This window comes from Macrosteles quadrilineatus, unplaced genomic scaffold (genome assembly GCF_028750875.1).
Source record: "Macrosteles quadrilineatus isolate MER2022 unplaced genomic scaffold, UCM_ALF_1.0 Scaffold_2__2_contigs__length_208266976, whole genome shotgun sequence".
Taxonomy (NCBI): Eukaryota; Metazoa; Arthropoda; class Insecta; order Hemiptera; family Cicadellidae; genus Macrosteles; species Macrosteles quadrilineatus.
The window spans coordinates 98,243,862-98,260,625 of record NW_026542595.1 but is presented as its reverse complement, the minus strand read 5'-3'; the positions used below and the strand labels follow the sequence as shown (position 1 = coordinate 98,260,625).

The 16,764-nt window shown below is 33.8% G+C and overlaps 1 protein-coding gene across 1 annotated transcript in view; it reads right to left on the bottom strand.

Annotated features, from left to right (window-relative positions):
- Positions 1–6,314, bottom strand: part of LOC128984663 (balbiani ring protein 3-like) — a 29,726-nt gene extending 23,412 nt beyond the window's left edge. The window contains exon 1 of the mRNA XM_054403998.1: positions 6,186–6,314. Coding sequence (XP_054259973.1) covers positions 6,186–6,314 — 129 coding nt within the window. The remainder of the gene's footprint in view (positions 1–6,185) is intronic.
- Between the last annotated feature and the right edge of the window lie 10,450 nt (positions 6,315–16,764).

The following is a 16,764-nucleotide window of genomic DNA, read 5'->3' as shown; positions in this document are numbered from 1 at the left end:
ATGGGGGATTCACTACAACAGATTGTACTAATATATTGAAATTTGAGCACTGTACTTTTTACTATTATTTGCACTGTATTTTAATATATCTTATTAATACATCAACACTTTTGTAGGGTTGTACTACAAGTATATCTGATATGTGTGAACTATGAGTGATGTCATCTTTCTGATATAACAACTGTTGACAGCTATTTGTTCATGTAAACATATTTATGTACTACCTCAACTCAGAGGCTGTGGGTTTGAATCCTACTAGTCACTGATCTGGTAGGGTAAATATTTTGATTTTTAGTATTGTATCCTGTTTGTGTATGATCTTTGGACCTTAACTGCAACCTAATGTATGTAGACCAAAACAAGACTTTTTTGGAGTTAACTTAGTGTCAATGAATTTTTATTTAGTGCTTATTTTTATTGAGGTGTTGAATAACAAGAAACAAATTGGGTAATTTCATCAAGTTTATAGTAATGAATGTAATTGATTTTAATGACTTTTCTGTATCTCTGATACTTGAAACTGGTACAGTATTACACTTGTACTACATTGTATTATACCTGTATTGCATGGTATTACACTTGTACTGCACTGTATTACACTTAATATTTGTACTGTTCTAATATACAATCACTTGTATAGAGTTGCATATCTGATAGCAATGACTGATATGTGTTGATCTTATCACCACTGATTGTGGTTTCTGGTGTAACTTTTGTTGACAACTACTTTTTCTGGATCAACAAATACATTTATGTACTACCGCAACTGTTTACTGTATATCTTGTTGTATTCTACATTAAAACCTGTTATAAGCATTGTGTTCTTTAGTTAGGCCTAACCATATTATATTAAGGGTTTTGTTAAATGTTTAAATTTACCGTTTATGTCTTTGTTTATGTTGTAACTGTAAACATATCTTTGTTGTCTGTGTATTGAGTATGACTATATTTTTTTATACTTGTTTTATCTTAACTGAGGAGAGTTTGGAATATATGTTGACTTAACCTAATGTAATGCTAATAGCTCCTAATACAGCCTCTATTGTATCCTTTTTTCATACTGATGTTAAATTTGTATTATCTCAAGCTACTATTCTACATTTCTGTATGGTGCTAATGACTATTACAATGTAATACTGTTGATACAATCTACTGTTCTGATGTGTTGCAATGTTGACATCTATGTTTGTTATGACTGCTATAGTCAAGAGTATAGATGAGAATCACGGTTGTTTTATTTTATAGTAAAAATTATACACCTATCAGTGATTTTGTATTTTAGAGCAATGAAAACTAATAACTTTACTGACAACATAGAAAACCTATATAAAGAATAGAGGAGAAAAATTAAAACAAAGATGGGTAGTATATGTATTTAAATATACTTTACCTAGAGGAGGAGGAGGAGTGGAATAAAAAAGAGGATGAGGTAAATGAAGAAGAGGAGGAGTAGAAGGAAGAGGGATGAGGAGGAGAAAAAGAGGAAAAGGAGGAAGAGAAGGAGGAAAAGGAGAAGAGGAGGAAAAGGAGGAAGAGAAGGAGGAGAAGGATGTCTAATTCAAGTAAAACATTTGTGGTTTTTTATTCTTTAGAGGTCTACACTATCTAGACATACAATTAAACTGTAGCTGCAATCCTTTTCAATTGTATAATCTCTAAAGAGCTTAGGTGACCCAAGTTTCCACACCACGGTAAGCCTTTAGGCTAGGCCGTATGGGTCTTGGCGCGTTTTTGATTTAAGTGAGTTTCCCCTGGAGGCCTATTCTCACTATTATGGTAGTAGTTATTCCATAACAGATTGACTACTACTATTCATATTTTTATGTTAACCTGCTTATCTTTAAAATGATATTTATTAGGTGTTCTGTTTTATTTTAGTATATTTCATTCTTGTTGTGTTTATTTTAAAATTTATGAAGTTTATTATATGGTGCATTGTTTATTTTAGTTTATGATTTACTAGGAATGAAGGAATATTGTTATCAGATCAAGGTCCTGAAGGAAAGGGGTTAAGGTTGGTGACATGGAGGGTAACACAACATGGTTTTATGGTTTTTTAGGCCAACCCCCAGTCTTTTAATTGACTGCCTGATGGCAAACATACTCATGGAGGGTAACACAACATGGTTTTATGGTTTTTTAGGCCAACCTCCAGTATGTTGAGCATACATATACACACATTCACACAGGTACAAGGAGTATTACAGGTCCTTTGAGATCTAAACACCTCAATGTACACACACATTCACACAAGTACAAGGAGTAGCACAGGTTCTTTCCAATCTGAATGCCTCAATGCACACACACATACACACAGGGGGAATGGGAATGGACCCATAATCTGTTTATGTATTATTATATATTTTATTATCCCAATTTACTTTACTTTGGTATATATTTTAACATTTTAATTGGTAGCTATTGTCTGTAGAAAAAGTTAGAGGAGTGTTTTATCTTTATAGAAGGATTATACTAATTTTTAGGTTAAATGCATTAGGGTTTTATGTATCAATGATACCTGCTTGGTATGGAAACAGTTGTCACTTCAATTTTTAATATACCTGTCATTGATTCTATTTTAGCAAATATACTGTCAAAGTAATTAGAGAATGATGCTGATGTAAGTGTAGCGATAGGAATAAATGGTATATTACCTGATGTGTCTTCATATGTTAATAACACTCCAATAGAACATGATGGGGGTGTGTCTTCTGTAATTATTTCTATAATATAGTCTGAAAAAGCCCTTGGCCATTCCAACACATCTATTGAATCAGTGAGAAAAAACTGAAACTCTGAAGTTTTAATATTAAACCTTTTATTTTCAACTATGTCTTTTTTAGACAGAAATCTGAGAAATACAGCCATTACAAGTGAGGAGATCACCAGTGATATGTCTGTTCTTGTTGACTGTTATGGTTAAAGTGATTAAAAACATACTATGACACCCATCTATATAAGGGTTAATGCTTCTGTCTTTTGTATCCATAAGGTAGAGTGTCATGCTCTCCTTCGTATTTTCTCTTAGGACCAGTTACCTTAAACTGTTTAACCTCCTCTGTTGTTATAATATCTCTATATTTTGTTCGTCTAATTCTGTGCTCATTAATTTCAATGATTTTAGAAGATTCACTTTAAACCATTTCTTTTAGTTTCTCAAAATTCAAAATTTTTGATGTTTTAATATTGAGAGTAAGCCCCTTGATTTTATAAACCGGGATCAATTTCTGTTGATTGGTTGACCAGATAAGGTATGCGTAAGTTTTAGGCCCCCCAGAGACAAATTCAGTGATATAAGAGCCGGGTCCATAATCTGTCAATTCATCAGTCATTTCACCAAGGTAATCTCCTGTAGATACTCTGTACAACCCTTTGCGGTAGTAATATATAATACTATCTGTATCCCAATATAGTACTTGATCTCCTAAGGCATCAAGGTGTTCATACAACTTTAGTCTAGCGTGAGCAGTAGTGAAGGCTGCCATAACTACATTTACAGTTCTTAAAGACTCACTAGCCTCTTCAATATTTTGCCAATTTACTAGCACAACATCTTGGTTAATACCCTGAAAGTATTTTAACTTGCCCTCAGGATTGGTTAACAGCTGAAAGAACTCTTTAGAATCTCGGATGATTGATGTTTTCATCATATTCTCCCTTTGTCCAAATTTACCCCAGAAACTGTTAAGCATCAGTTTTGCTACTGATCTTAAGCCCCCATTTTTAACAATATGCTCCTTTGTCATTTCTATACCTTCACGCTCAAGAAATTTTACAATGTACTGTTTCTTATCCTCCTCTGTTTTACACCACCCAGGGTATCTAGATGCCTCTTGTTTTAGTTTTAGAAATTTATTAATAAACTCAGTGAATAGCCCTCCTTTCTCATATGTGGCTAACTAAAACTAAAACAAGAGGCATCTGGATACCCCGGGTGGTGTAAAACAGAGGAGGATAAGAAACAGTACATTGTAAAATTTCTTGAGCGTGAAGGTATAGAAATGACAAAGGAGCATATTGTTAAAAATGGGGGCTTAAGATCAGTAGCAAAACTGATGCTTAACAGTTTCTGGGGTAAATTTGGGCAAAGGGAGAATATGATGAAAACATCAATCATCCGAGATTCCAAAGAGTTCTTTCAGCTGTTAACCAATCCTGAGGGCAAGTTAAAATACTTTCAGGCTATTAACCAAGATGTTGTGCTAGTAAATTGGCAAAATATTGAAGAGGCTAGTGAGTCTTTAAGAACTGTAAATGTAGTTATGGCAGCCTTCACTACTGCTCACGCTAGACTAAAGTTGTATGAACACCTTGATGCCTTAGGAGATCAAGTACTATATTGGGATACAGATAGTATTATATATTACTACCGCAAAGGGTTGTACAGAGTATCTACAGGAGATTACCTTGGTGAAATGACTGATGAATTGACAGATTATGGACCCGGCTCTTATATCACTGAATTTGTCTCTGGGGGGCCTAAAACTTACGCATACCTTATCTGGTCAACCAATCAACAGAAATTGATCCCGGTTTGTAAAATCAAGGGGCTTACTCTCAATATTAAAACATCAAAAATTTTGAATTTTGAGAAACTAAAAGAAATGGTTTAAAGTGAATCTTCTAAAATCATTGAAATTAATGAGCACAGAATTAGACGAACAAAATATAGAGATATTATAACAACAGAGGAGGTTAAACAGTTTAAGGTAACTGGTCCAAAGAGAAAATACGAAGGAGAGCATGACACTCTACCTTATGGATACAAAAGACAGAAGCATTAACCCTTATATAGATGGGTGTCATAGTATGTTTTTAATCACTTTAACCATAACAGTCAACAAGAACAGACATATCACTGGTGATCTCCTCACTTGTAATGGCTGTATTTCTCAGATTTCTGTCTAAAAAAGACATAGTTGAAAATAAAAGGTTTAATATTAAAACTTCAGAGTTTCAGTTTTTTCTCACTGATTCAATAGATGTGTTGGAATGGCCAAGGGCTTTTTCAGACTATATTATAGAAATAATTACAGAAGACACACCCCCATCATGTTCTATTGGAGTGTTATTAACATATGAAGACACATCAGGTAATATACCATTTATTCCTATCGCTACACTTACATCAGCATCATTCTCTAATTACTTTGACAGTATATTTGCTAAAATAGAATCAATGACAGGTATATTAAAAATTGAAGTGACAACTGTTTCCATACCAAGCAGGTATCATTGATACATAAAACCCTAATGCATTTAACCTAAAAATTAGTATAATCCTTCTATAAAGATAAAACACTCCTCTAACTTTTTCTACAGACAATAGCTACCAATTAAAATGTTAAAATATATACCAAAGTAAAGTAAATTGGGATAATAAAATATATAATAATACATAAACAGATTATGGGTCCATTCCCATTCCCCCTGTGTGTATGTGTGTGTGCATTGAGGCATTCAGATTGGAAAGAACCTGTGCTACTCCTTGTACTTGTGTGAATGTGTGTGTACATTGAGGTGTTTAGATCTCAAAGGACCTGTAATACTCCTTGTACCTGTGTGAATGTGTGTATATGTATGCTCAACATACTGGAGGTTGGCCTAAAAAACCATAAAACCATGTTGTGTTACCCTCCATGAGTATGTTTGCCATCAGGCAGTCAATTAAAAGACTGGGGGTTGGCCTAAAAAACCATAAAACCATGTTGTGTTACCCTCCATGTCACCAACCTTAACCCCTTTCCTTCAGGACCTTGATCTGATAACAATATTCCTTCATTCCTAGTAAATCATAAACTAAAATAAACAATGCACCATATAATAAACTTCATAAATTTTAAAATAAACACAACAAGAATGAAATATACTAAAATAAAACAGAACACCTAATAAATATCATTTTAAAGATAAGCAGGTTAACATAAAAATATGAATAGTAGTAGTCAATCTGTTATGGAATAACTACTACCATAATAGTGAGAATAGGCCTCCAGGGGAAACTCACTTAAATCAAAAACGCGCCAAGACCCATACGGCCTAGCCTAAAGGCTTACCGTGGTGTGGAAACTTGGGTCACCTAAGCTCTTTAGAGATTATACAATTGAAAAGGATTGCAGCTACAGTTTAATTGTATGTCTAGATAGTGTAGACCTCTAAAGAATAAAAAACCACAAATGTTTTACTTGAATTAGACATCCTTCTCCTCCTTCTCTTCCTCCTTTTCCTCCTCTTCTCCTTTTCCTCCTTCTCTTCCTCCTTTTCCTCTTTTTCTCCTCCTCATCCCTCTTCCTTCTACTCCTCCTCTTCTTCATTTACCTCATCCTCTTTTTTATTCCACTCCTCCTCCTCCTCTAGGTAAAGTATATTTAAATACATATACTACCCATCTTTGTTTTAATTTTTCTCCTCTATTCTTTATATAGGTTTTCTATGTTGTCAGTAAAGTTATTAGTTTTCATTGCTCTAAAATACAAAATCACTGATAGGTGTATATTTTTTACTATAAAATAAAACAACCGTGATTCTCATCTATACTCTTGACTATAGCAGTCATAACAAACATAGATGTCAACATTGCAACACATCAGAACAGTAGATTGTATCAACAGTATTACATTGTAATAGTCATTAGCACCATACAGAAATGTAGAATAGTAGCTTGAGATAATACAAATTTAACATCAGTATGAAAAAAGGATACAATAGAGGCTGTATTAGGAGCTATTAGCATTACATTAGGTTAAGTCAACATATATTCCAAACTCTCCTCAGTTAAGATAAAACAAGTATAAAAAAATATAGTCATACTCAATACACAGACAACAAAGATATGTTTACAGTTACAACATAAACAAAGACATAAACGGTAAATTTAAACATTTAACAAAACCCTTAATATAATATGGTTAGGCCTAACTAAAGAACACAATGCTTATAACAGGTTTTAATGTAGAATACAACAAGATATACAGTAAACAGTTGCGGTAGTACATAAATGTATTTGTTGATCCAGAAAAAGTAGTTGTCAACAAAAGTTACACCAGAAACCACAATCAGTGGTGATAAGATCAACACATATCAGTCATTGCTATCAGATATGCAACTCTATACAAGTGATTGTATATTAGAACAGTACAAATATTAAGTGTAATACAGTGCAGTACAAGTGTAATACCATGCAATACAGGTATAATACAATGTAGTACAAGTGTAATACTGTACCAGTTTCAAGTATCAGAGATACAGAAAAGTCATTAAAATCAATTACATTCATTACTATAAACTTGATGAAATTACCCAATTTGTTTCTTGTTATTCAACACCTCAATAAAAATAAGCACTAAATAAAAATTCATTGACACTAAGTTAACTCCAAAAAAGTCTTGTTTTGGTCTACATACATTAGGTTGCAGTTAAGGTCCAAAGATCATACACAAACAGGATACAATACTAAAAATCAAAATATTTACCCTACCAGATCAGTGACTAGTAGGATTCAAACCCACAGCCTCTGAGTTGAGGTAGTACATAAATATGTTTACATGAACAAATAGCTGTCAACAGTTGTTATATCAGAAAGATGACATCACTCATAGTTCACACATATCAGATATACTTGTAGTACAACCCTACAAAAGTGTTGATGTATTAATAAGATATATTAAAATACAGTGCAAACAATAGTAAAAAGTACAGTGCTCAAATTTCAATATATTAGTACAATCTGTTGTAGTGAATCCCCCATGTCAAATTAATAGTTACAGAGATACAGGTAAGCCAGTATATGCATTCATTACTATAGAACAAGCTTTATCAGATGTTCTGTAGATGCTTTGTTATTCAATACATCAATAGAAATAGCTCAAAGCAGATTTCATCAACACTAGCGCTCCAGTGTCACAAATATGAATCAATAGACTTTTTTCGGTAGAGAGTGAGGTTATTTTATGTATGCATTACAATCTTAGCAAGAAGGTGAGGTTAGGTTGAATGGCTGTAACAGTTGGCGGGAAAGTAGACAACATACACAGTATATAAAGTGAGGTTATATCATTTAGCAATACAGTTGGCGGTAAAACAGATGACAGCTCCTACATACACAAATAAGGTTAATATATTAACATAAACCATTGGCAGAAAAACACACAGCATATATATACAAGTAAGGTTATGTTACAGATACAATATTTACAATAAAAGTCATAGCTGATTAATTTGACAGGAACATATAACACAGCCATAAAAAATGTTACTCTCGCTGATAAGATTCAAACCCTCAACCCTAGACTCATACACAAACAGTTAACTAGAATACAACACCATACAAAATCATAGTGACCAGAAACAAAATAATCAGTGTTTGGTAAGGATTAAACCCATAACCTCAGAATCTCACACTCAAACAGTTAACTCCCTATACCACGATAAACCCTACAGTAACCAGCAATGAGACAATCACTGAATGATAAAAATCAAACCCACAACCTCTGAGAGCATACACAAACAATTAACTACAATACAACATTAAAAATCACCCCAATCAGATATGATACAAACAGTAGCTGGTTAGGATCAAACCCACAAACCTCTGAGATCAAGGACTCACACTACTTCCACTACAATACAACACTATACTAACACTCAAAATATCACCCTGACCAGAAATAAAACGTTTAGTGATTAGCTCGGATCAAACCCACAAACCTCTAAGATAAGGAACTCACACTACTCCCACTACAATACAATACCATACCAAAAACACCCCAACCAAAAATAAAACAATCGTTGTCTGGTAAAGATCGGACCCACAACCTCAGAGAATGATGTCTCACACATAAACTCTTAATACCATACTAAAACACAAGTTAATACCATAACCAGAAATAAGACAATTGATAACTGGTAGGATTCTAACCTACAAACCTCTGAGATCAAGGACTCACACAACTCCCACTACAATACAACACCATACCAAGAATCAATTCATCACCCCAACCAGAAATAAAACATTTAGTTATTGATAAAGATCAAACCCTCAAACCTCCGGGATCATAGGTTCACATTCTAAACAAGTTTACTACTACTACTTCAATACTAACACTCAAAATATCACCCTGACCAGAAGAGAAGCAGTTGGTGATTGATAAGGATCAAACCCATGAACCTCTAGAATCAAAGACCCATACTACTCCCACTACAATACAACACCATACCAAAAACACCCCAACCAAAAATAAAACATTTGGTGATTGATAAGGATCAAACCCACAAACCTCTAAAATCAAAAAAAGGACTCACACTACTCCCACTATGATACAACACTATAACAAAAATCAACATATCACCCTGACCAGAAATAAAGCATTTGATGATTGCTAAGGATCGAACCCGTGAACCTCTGATTCATACACATCTTCATACACAACCAACCACTAGAAAAAAACATAAATTCAAACCACCCATCATCCCAAAAATACATAACATATATAAAATATAAATTTAACATCCAACATTTGGTGGCCTTTACAAAGGCCATTTTTTATACTCAACGGTAAAGTTCCGCTTAAACCTTCTTTCAGCTGTTTTTAACATTGGATACATGAATTATCATTTGTTTCACAATTGTTATAGACTAAAGCATATAGATATGTAAAAAATAAAATTAAAATATGTTTTTTTTTACACACCCTATATATATAATTAAGAAATCAAAGTTGTTATTTACCACTATAAACACCATACCTATAACTGACATCATAGCCCTATAGATAGGGCATTGGAACAACATCTAGGAGAGCGGGGTTCCAGCCTCAGTCAAAGCACACACTTTTTATCCACCAAAATAGTTTAATAAAAATACCTACATATAAAAAGGTCACATGATCAACTGATAACTCCCATAAAACTACCCCTATCAATTAAAAATACCCCAAAACTATCCCTAACAACCCCTAACATTCAACATATATGTATTCACTACCCCAGAGGATTAAACTACCACTCTAGGGGTGGTTTTGGGCCCGATCTGGGGGTATCCTACTCTAGCCTTATAAGTTAGCCTGGCCTTAAAGAAAGATACTTTTTTAAACTAATAGTTTCAATTGAGTTATGTTTCAGAAAACAAAGAGGAATGTGTAACTATTTCATACATCAGAATTCAATATCAAATTTTTCGCTTCAGTGTCCTTTCCGTTGCGAAGCACGGGTACAACAGCTAGTATTTATTTTACAGTATGTAAATTATAATGTAAAAAAAAAAGTTTTAATCAGTTGCATTAATTTAAACAAACTGACCCAACAATGTTCATGCAATTATAGGTATTATAAGGTGTTTACCTAACCCGCCATGTTAAACTTCCCTATCCCAAGCGTGATGTATACAACTTCCTTACTTCTCGAGTGATGTAAAGTTGAAAAAAACTCACTCGGTGATGTAATGAAACCCATTTAAATAACATTGAGTGGATAACTTAAAAAATATACCTCTATGGAGCCAACGACGTTCAACGCTAGAAATCAGCTGTGTGTTTGGATTTTATTGTTATGCTTTGAAGAATTTTCCTAACCTAGCTTTTGTTTGTAAATGAACGTTACCGGTACTGTTAGAAGATGAGTGAAATTGATAATGAAGCATATTGCTCGTAACCTCCTGAATATTGTCGGGTCAGGTAAAATCTTGTACGTTACACGTTACGCAAGAGCGTGTTTACATCACTTAGGTAAATTATGCAACTCGCTTCCGCTCGTTGCACAACATTCACCTGCGTGATGTAAAAACGCTCTTACTACACTTGTAATGTAAATAGCTATTTTAATCGACTGTAAATTGAATTAATAAGTTATGGATTGCCAAGTTAACATTTCCATCATAATAAATTGATATTCCACTGAAACCTAAATAAAAATAATTAAATCCAAAGTTGTAAATAAAACGCGAGTTTCCTTTATACTGCTTTTACCATCGAAATAAATTATACCGAACCATGGCTCGGTCCCCCGGTACTTCGTCCTTTAACAAGCAAACTACAATAGTTTATTTATGCTCCATAAGAAGAGCATGGGCATTTATAATTTACAGTGTTTGGAATTTTCTCTGTAGCTATTGTATACAACGCTTCACTATGGTAAATTAAATGTGTTTTAAGCTTTACAAAATGGTTTAGAATAAATTTCAAAATGTTATGTTTTGGGAAAACAAATTGTTACCCTTTAAACCCCCTTTCCATAGTCCGATCATGCTAGTTCGCGTACTCGTTCATTCGAAGAAACCATGTAATAGCTGATTTGTTTGCTTAATCTATTGTGCCGGAAGATCACTGTTTGTTAGCTATAGTGTTCATCAAATCAATAAGCCTGAAAGTTTGTAGATGTACTAGAAAGTCTAAATAGATCTAATTCTTCTGACCAAGGGATTATGAAAACTTAGTTGCTAGGCAACAAGATCGAAATTGCACAGTTTAATTTTACCCTAAAATTATATAAACTTTAAGTCGATAACAGCACTCTAAAACGTACCCAGATAGATAAGAAGTAGGCTACTGTAGATAAAAAAAAACATGAGAGTTAACATAATGAGCATTGCTGCTACCAACGTTTTGAGATGCCTACTCGCTTTAAATCAGTGTCCGGGTGAAATGACGAAGTATTCGTGATATGCAATACAGCATTTCGTCTAGCTGCTGGTGTTGAAATAGTATATTTCGTACCTAGGGCCGAAAATGAGGTTTTGCCGGCTCGATATAGTTTTTAAGTTCGATACGAAGTCGAGGTGTATATCGAGTGAATACACAATAATAATGCACACTGATAATCAAAACAACTTTAAGGTTATGTAAAGAAATAATTTGTGGAATCAGCAAAAATAATAATAAATAGTTGCTAGGCAGCGGTGACAAAACTATTCTAATGCAATGTTATGGATACTGATTGTGTATTGAATATGCATTTATGTTTTAAGAAAGTAAGCAGGCAGCTGATTTTGCTTGATTAGGGATGTAAAAACCTGCTCGGTCCCCAAATAACGATGACAGCTGGTATGTCCAGCAAAACGTAACTTTCAGCCACCAATTAACGTATGTATAACAGCTAAAAACATCATAGTGTGGTGAAAACATACTTACATAAACATTAACTATTTCAATTGATATATACCTTAGGGTATCTTCTTTGGCTTGCTCCATTGTTAACTGATACGATGGCCAAGTTGAGAAATATAAAAACTGTGCACAGGCTAACATTGACACTGACCATCTCCTAACTTTACATCGACAATCGTCCAAGTAGACACAGTCATGACTAAGACAACACACGCAATAAAGAAGGAAACACGACGATTCACTTGGCAGATATACTATCAAAGTGTTTCGCCGATTGCTTGGTTAAATACAAATGTCAGGTTCTATAGACATAGTGAACAAAGTTTGTAAATAAAGCAAGGCTTGACAATACATAAGTTACTCATAGATAAGTTAATCACCAATCAGAGATACTACCTTTGGTGTAGTATTGGTGCTTTTGGTGCAGGTAGTAATAACAACAATTACAAAACACCATAACAAGAAACTAATCTATAGCCTAGCAGTCCATCACAGATATAGGAACGATTCAAAATAAAAATTGCTTTGAAATCTTTTAACACGGCATTACAGCTCAGTAACCTTAACTGGATAAGCTGAGATAAGATTCGGAAGGAGAATATTGTTTTGATGTTTTTGGGGACCCCTGTATAATCCGTGGGTATTTATTTAAATGGAAATAAATAATAGGGTTTTTCTAATCTTAGAAAAAATAAAAAAAACTGTATAGTTTTATTATTACGACCTCATAAAAGAGGTTTTGAAGATTTTCGATTTCTTTTTATCTCTTCTCGGCCACTGGTAAAGCATTAAACCTAAAAGTTATATACTGGGCTCACTCGTTGGTTTTTAAAATAATTGTTAAATGTGACCATAAACCTTTAAAGATAAGTTTACGCAGCATTATTATTACAGCCTTTAACAACTGAAATTCGTTTGGAATTTCAACCTGTTAGTAATAACAACTCCAAAATCGTCTATTATTTATATTAACACATTTTACATGTGTAACTGAATGGTTGACAAACTAAAACTCTTTGAATTCCAATAGTTATAATTTTTTCACTCAACTCGGGGGCACCCTTCGCCGAGTATTATTTTCACAGCTTCCTGGGTTTATACTTCAATTTGATATCATTCGTGACCATATTGGTCACTCGGGATCACTTGGGTTTATTATAGCAAATTATAACAGTTCTATAGGCATCTATTGTATAATAATTAATCATAATGTTTTATAAGATAATCCCGATAGTTCTTCCCTAGTTTACAATGAACTCTATACAGGGTGTTTTTTTAAAAACTTGCATCTTTATTTATGTAAAAACCGCAATAGATAGAAATATGCAGTTTGCGGGAATCATCTATTGACGTAGGGGGACCAATTGTTTTGAATTCAACGTTACATTCACATTCCCCCCCTTTCCCCCCCTGCCCCCAACTTAATTTTTTTAAATAGCAAGGTACCCCTTGTGACATATCAAATAAAAGAGCATGAAAAAAGAAAATTTTTGATGAAAAAAAATTGAAAATCGGTTCATAAATTTGTGAGATATTTCCCCCCTCACCCCCCCCCGGAACTTAATTTTTTTTTAATAGCAAAGTACCCCTTGTGACATATCAAATGAAAGAGCATGAAAAAAGAAAAAATTTGGCGAAATTTATTTTTCATTTGATATGTCACAAGGGCGGGTACCTTGCTATTAAAAAACAAGTTATGGGTAGGGGAAAAGGGGGGTGATTATCTCACAAATTCATGAGCCGATTTTAAATTTTTTTTCACCAAAAATTTTCTTTTTTCATGCTCTTTCATTTGATATGTCACAAGGGGTACTTTGCTATTAAAAAAAATTAAGTTCCGGGGGGGTGAGGGGGGGAATATCTCACAAATTTATGAACCGATTTTCAATTTTTCTTCATCAAACATTTTCTTTTTTTATGCTCTTTTATTTGATATGTCACAAGGGGTACCTTGCTATTTAAAAAAAATAAGTTGGTGGCAGGGGGGGAAAGGGGGGGAATGTGAATGTAACGTTGAATTCAAAACAATTGGTCTTCCTACGTCAATAGATGATTCCCGCAAACTGCATCTTTCTATCTATTGCGGTTTTTACATAAATAAAGATGCAAGTTTTTAAAAAAACACCCTGTATACGTAACGCAATTATTCTTGGAGACATTCAATAGGTCTCTAACATACCTGTATCTTACATTTTAATTTTACAATGAACTATTCTTAACGCAGACCATAGCTGGTTAATTCGCTCGACAGAAAGGTAGTATGACACAACCAAGCACAAATATTAGAACAGAAACGGTATGGATCATAAACATTAACAAATTATGTTACTGGCCACAAATTAGAGGTATTAATTAGAAGGTAATTAGTAACAAATTAGTAAATATGATTTTATCCTATACTCTAATACGAGCAAAGACTGTTTGTCTGTCTGTCTGTAATATAAATCCAAATAATCCAGTGGAAGGATTATGACAAAATTTTGGATGTAAGGGTCTTAGCGTTTAATAGCCATATCGTTCAAAGCCTTCCAAACGTGATTGACGACACCCACTACCTCAGGAAAATTCGTATTTCGATACGAAACTCATTTGAAAATTTATAAATTTAACATTGACCTTGGGTTGTCAAGTAACTATGTTGGTTGAAAAAAATAGCAAGTAAAGATCATTCAAAAGACTTGTAACATGTGTATATAACAAGCCATCCATAGTATACTAGCAAATAATAAAATACAGTAAAAAGTGATAGAAATCTGTTGTTACTATTGAGCAAAGATTACACTGAAGATTACTCGATATAGGGCAAAATAGAGCAAGTCATTGTTGAGAAGTGTTTAGTGTTGGTGCCGTTTGAGTGCACTGGCATCAATTCAATGTTTCACTCTTATTTAAGGGTAGATTTTACAATTTGTGTGCACTCTTTCTTTTAGTTTACATAATTTTGACAACTGTTGTCATAATAAATTGAATTTTCACAGGAACTTAAATAATAAAAGCCAAATTGTAAAAAACTTTTCTTTATATTGTTTTTACAATTGAAATAAAATATACCGATTCACGGCTCAGGTTATAGTGTTTAAATGGAATTATAGTTCGGCCGCTTAGAAAACGACCTGCACGCTAATGCTAAACCAATGCTAGAGGAGGTCGCTTTCTAAGCGGCCGAACTATAGTACAGTATAGGCATTCGGTCCAGTTACGTAATTTATTTATATTTATGATCCATACCGTTTATGTTCTAATACTCCTGTGTATGTTCTAACTTTCTAACAGTTGGATTTTGACGATTATCTGCATCTTTGTTTGTAGGTTGTTTATGTGATCAAACATGTAAACTTTTGAGGTTAAATCATAATTTAAAAAATGACATATTCATGGATCAGACAACCATTTAAAAACAAAAACCATGCGGTTAAAAAGGGTAATAGTTTAAGGACTTTTACATTGAAATAAAAACATAATTCCTGATTCAAAAATTAACTAATGAAAAATTGTTTAGTAAATAAGTGTCTCCAAATCTAAAGTGGTTGCCATAACTAACCAATCGAGCTAATATTAAACTATTGCAACTTGATGTCAAATTGGTTCTGTCAATAATTGGATGAAAAGAATAAAGCAGTTTTTGTGACTGTGATAAGGATAAACTATTGGGATATTAGTGATGGTTTATGTTTCTTTCGTATAAGTTCTTAAATTGTCCATCGTACTGTAGTCAATGGTAAAAACTGTTGTCTAATCCATGATTAAGACGATTTGTTTTTTTTTTAACCTCAAGATTTAACAGTATTATCACATTTAAAACAAAGAAGTCTATTGTCATGAATAGTCCACCATGTACCTGAACTGCTTCAAGTTAAACCAATCTTAGGCCTACTAGGGATTTAGGATAGGCGCAGTGATAGCTTTTTACTTTCCCTCCCTGTATGGAGAAAGCTTTTTTCATCAAAGTTTCCGAGATTGAGTTTTGGGTGAAAATATACGTTTTGGGTCTCCCTGAACCCAATCTGTTAGGTGTCTGTGTGTGTGGATTTTTCCAGAGCTACAAATCACACCTGTTGTCCAATTTTGATTGAATTTGGTATGTTGGCACTAATCTAGTGTATCTCCTGGAGGTTTTTAATTTTTTTAAATTTAGATTTTTACGTTTATGGTTAAAATAAACCTTATAGTATTTGTTCCAGTCCATCCTTTACATTCTACCACGCCAGTTCTAGAGGGTTGTGGCATTATCACATAGATAAAATCCATTGGTGATTAGCGGGATTTGAACCCGGAGCCCGGGAACCAAAGCCTCGCGCTCTACCACTAGACCGCTCTCCAGCGGTCTAGTCTTTTAACTCTAAACAAAACTTTACAACCTCATTGCTGTAAAACTACCGTTCAAAAGTTATTGCAGCTTTTGTGATTTTTATCAGTTACCCCCACCTCCCCATGATACAAAATTGTTGTCAAACTAATGAGACAAATGTGTCAGATTGCTGACTTCGTTTATTATTTGTTTAATTTATAATGTGATAGGTTTATCTGCGCTGCTGACTGAGTTGTTGCCGGTGTTGGTGTTATACTAGTAGTAGTAGGTGTATATGACTTCCCCTTCCCACCTGGTCTGTACAGTCATTACCACCACCACAACACAACAATACTCTACAGTCAGCTGGGGCTGGAG